This window comes from Temnothorax curvispinosus, unplaced genomic scaffold, assembly GCF_003070985.1.
Source record: "Temnothorax curvispinosus isolate PA1 unplaced genomic scaffold, ASM307098v1 QBEX01016739.1, whole genome shotgun sequence".
In the NCBI taxonomy this organism is placed as follows: Eukaryota; Metazoa; Arthropoda; class Insecta; order Hymenoptera; family Formicidae; genus Temnothorax; species Temnothorax curvispinosus.
The window spans coordinates 1-2,086 of NW_020226519.1; the positions used below are offsets into that span (position 1 = coordinate 1).

The 2,086-nt window shown below is 39.8% G+C and overlaps 1 protein-coding gene across 1 annotated transcript; it reads left to right on the forward strand.

Moving 5' to 3' along the window:
* Positions 1 to 6: 6 nt before the first annotated feature.
* LOC112466932 (bifunctional glutamate/proline--tRNA ligase-like) lies at positions 7 to 2,052 on the forward strand. The gene is made up of 4 exons (XM_025035293.1): positions 7 to 29; positions 121 to 972; positions 1,150 to 1,548; positions 1,642 to 2,052. Exons 1-4 carry the CDS (start codon positions 21 to 23, stop codon positions 2,020 to 2,022), a joined length of 1,641 nt encoding a protein of 546 aa, XP_024891061.1. The 5' UTR covers positions 7 to 20; the 3' UTR covers positions 2,023 to 2,052.
* The last annotated feature ends 34 nt before the right edge of the window (positions 2,053 to 2,086 follow it).

The window sequence follows — 2,086 nt, forward strand, 5'->3', positions numbered from 1 at the left end:
TCGATCTACCCGGAGCAGAAATGGGCAAGGTAAAGTCACGCAGTACACAATGAGAAGTAGATTTATTTTAATTTTTTAACTCTTGTAACTTTAAAAAAAATGTTTACTCATCTTCTGCAGGTAGTGGTAAGAATCCCTCAGTATTATATTGAGGCTTTTCAAGGACAGCTCATCATGCGATTTGACGACACAAATCCAGCGAAGGAGACCGCAGGAGTGAAGGAGACCGTAGAATTTGAGGATGCTATACTGGAAGATTTAAGATTACTGCAACATAAACCTGATCGTTTTACGCATATCTCGGATTACTTTGAGATAAAGAAGCAATGCGACAAAGTACGAAATCTAAAAAGCGTTATTGATCAAGAAGTGAAGGTTCTCTTAAATTTGAAAAGTGATTATAAAAATGCGACTGGTCAGGATTTGAAGCCCGTAAATTCGGAGGTAGCGTCGAAAAAGGAAAAGCAAAAATCTCCCAAGCCCGGAAAGACGTCGGAGAAAGAAGTTGCGAAAAACGCGGATAGTCAGGATGCAGATACAAGCAAAGCTGGGACGAGATTAGGATTGGAGGCGAAGAAGGAAGAGAACTTCTTTGATTGGTATTCGCAAGTTATCACAAAGAGCGAAATGATTGAATGTTGTGACGTGTCGGGATGCTACGTTCTTCGTCCGTGGAGTTACTCGATCTGGTATATGATAATGGAGTACATCGACGAAAAGATAACGGCGCTCGGTGTTGAAGAATGCTGCCATCCGATATTGGTTACTCGTGGCGTATTAAAAAAGGGGAAGGCGCATATAACGGATTTTGCGCCAGGAGTCGTATGGATAACAAAATGCGGCGAAAGCGATTTGGCGGAGCCCATAGCTATTCGGCCCACCTTGGAGACTGTTATGTACCCGGATTTTGCCAAATGGTTGAGGTCTGTTACCGATTTACCTTTTAAGCTCAATCAATCTAGCAACGTTGTGGTAAGTATTATCAGTCGTCTTTCTTTACTCTACTTCAATATCGCTCCGTTTCAATTATCTTATTTTTGTTTGAGAAGGATCCAGTCCTGAAGGTCGAAACGTTGCGAAGTCGTCTCAATACATTTATTGCCAATTGTCGTCGAAAATAAACATTTCTATCTTATTTTTTGTTTGCAGAAAATGAGACTTAAAGATCCCAAACCGTTTCTATCCACCACAGAATGTTTATGGGCGGAGGGTCATACCGCGTTTGCTACGCAGGTGGAAGCGGAGGAGGAAGTGTTGACCATTTTAGATATGTACGCTAGAGTCTATGAGGAGTTGTTAGCGGTGCCCGTCATCAAGGGTTATAAGACTGAAAAGGAGAAATTCGCGGGTAGCGTTTATACCACTACTGTCGAAGCGTTCATTTCAACTAATGGTCACGCGATACAGGGAGCGACGAGCAACCATCTAGGACAAAACTTCTCGAAAATGTTTAATATCCAAGTAGAAGGTATCGAGGATGGAAAAAAGACGTTCGTCTATCAAAATTCATGGAGTTTAACTACACGAACGATTGGAATCATGATAATGGTTACTACAATTATTATTATTATTATTATATATAGATGACACATGGCATACTGCATAAGCTATGTATTTTATAATGAATACTTATTTATTTAGGTACACGGAGATGATAGAGGTTTGATATTACCTCCAAATGTAGCACCAATACAAGTCGTTGTGATTCCCTGCGGCATAGTCGCAAGCATGTCTAAGTCAAAGAAAGAGGAACTTATAAATGAATGCACCTGTCTGGTCAATCAACTAAAAATGAATAAATTTAGAGTGCAGGATAAAATTCATCGAGCATATAAATGCGACTACTGGGAGCTGAAAGGTGTACCAATAAGAATCGAATTCAGTCCAAGAGACATGGAAAGAAATGAAGTAACACTCGTACGAAGAGATAACTCGGAGCGAGAAGTTGTTAAAAAAGATGAGTTAATTTTAGCGGTAACTTGTATGCTGAAAAAAGTGCAAGACAGCTTGTTACAGAGGTAAACGTTACTCAAAAATTGTTAAACCAATAACATTCATGAGATAACATATGGTTGACGTCACTCAA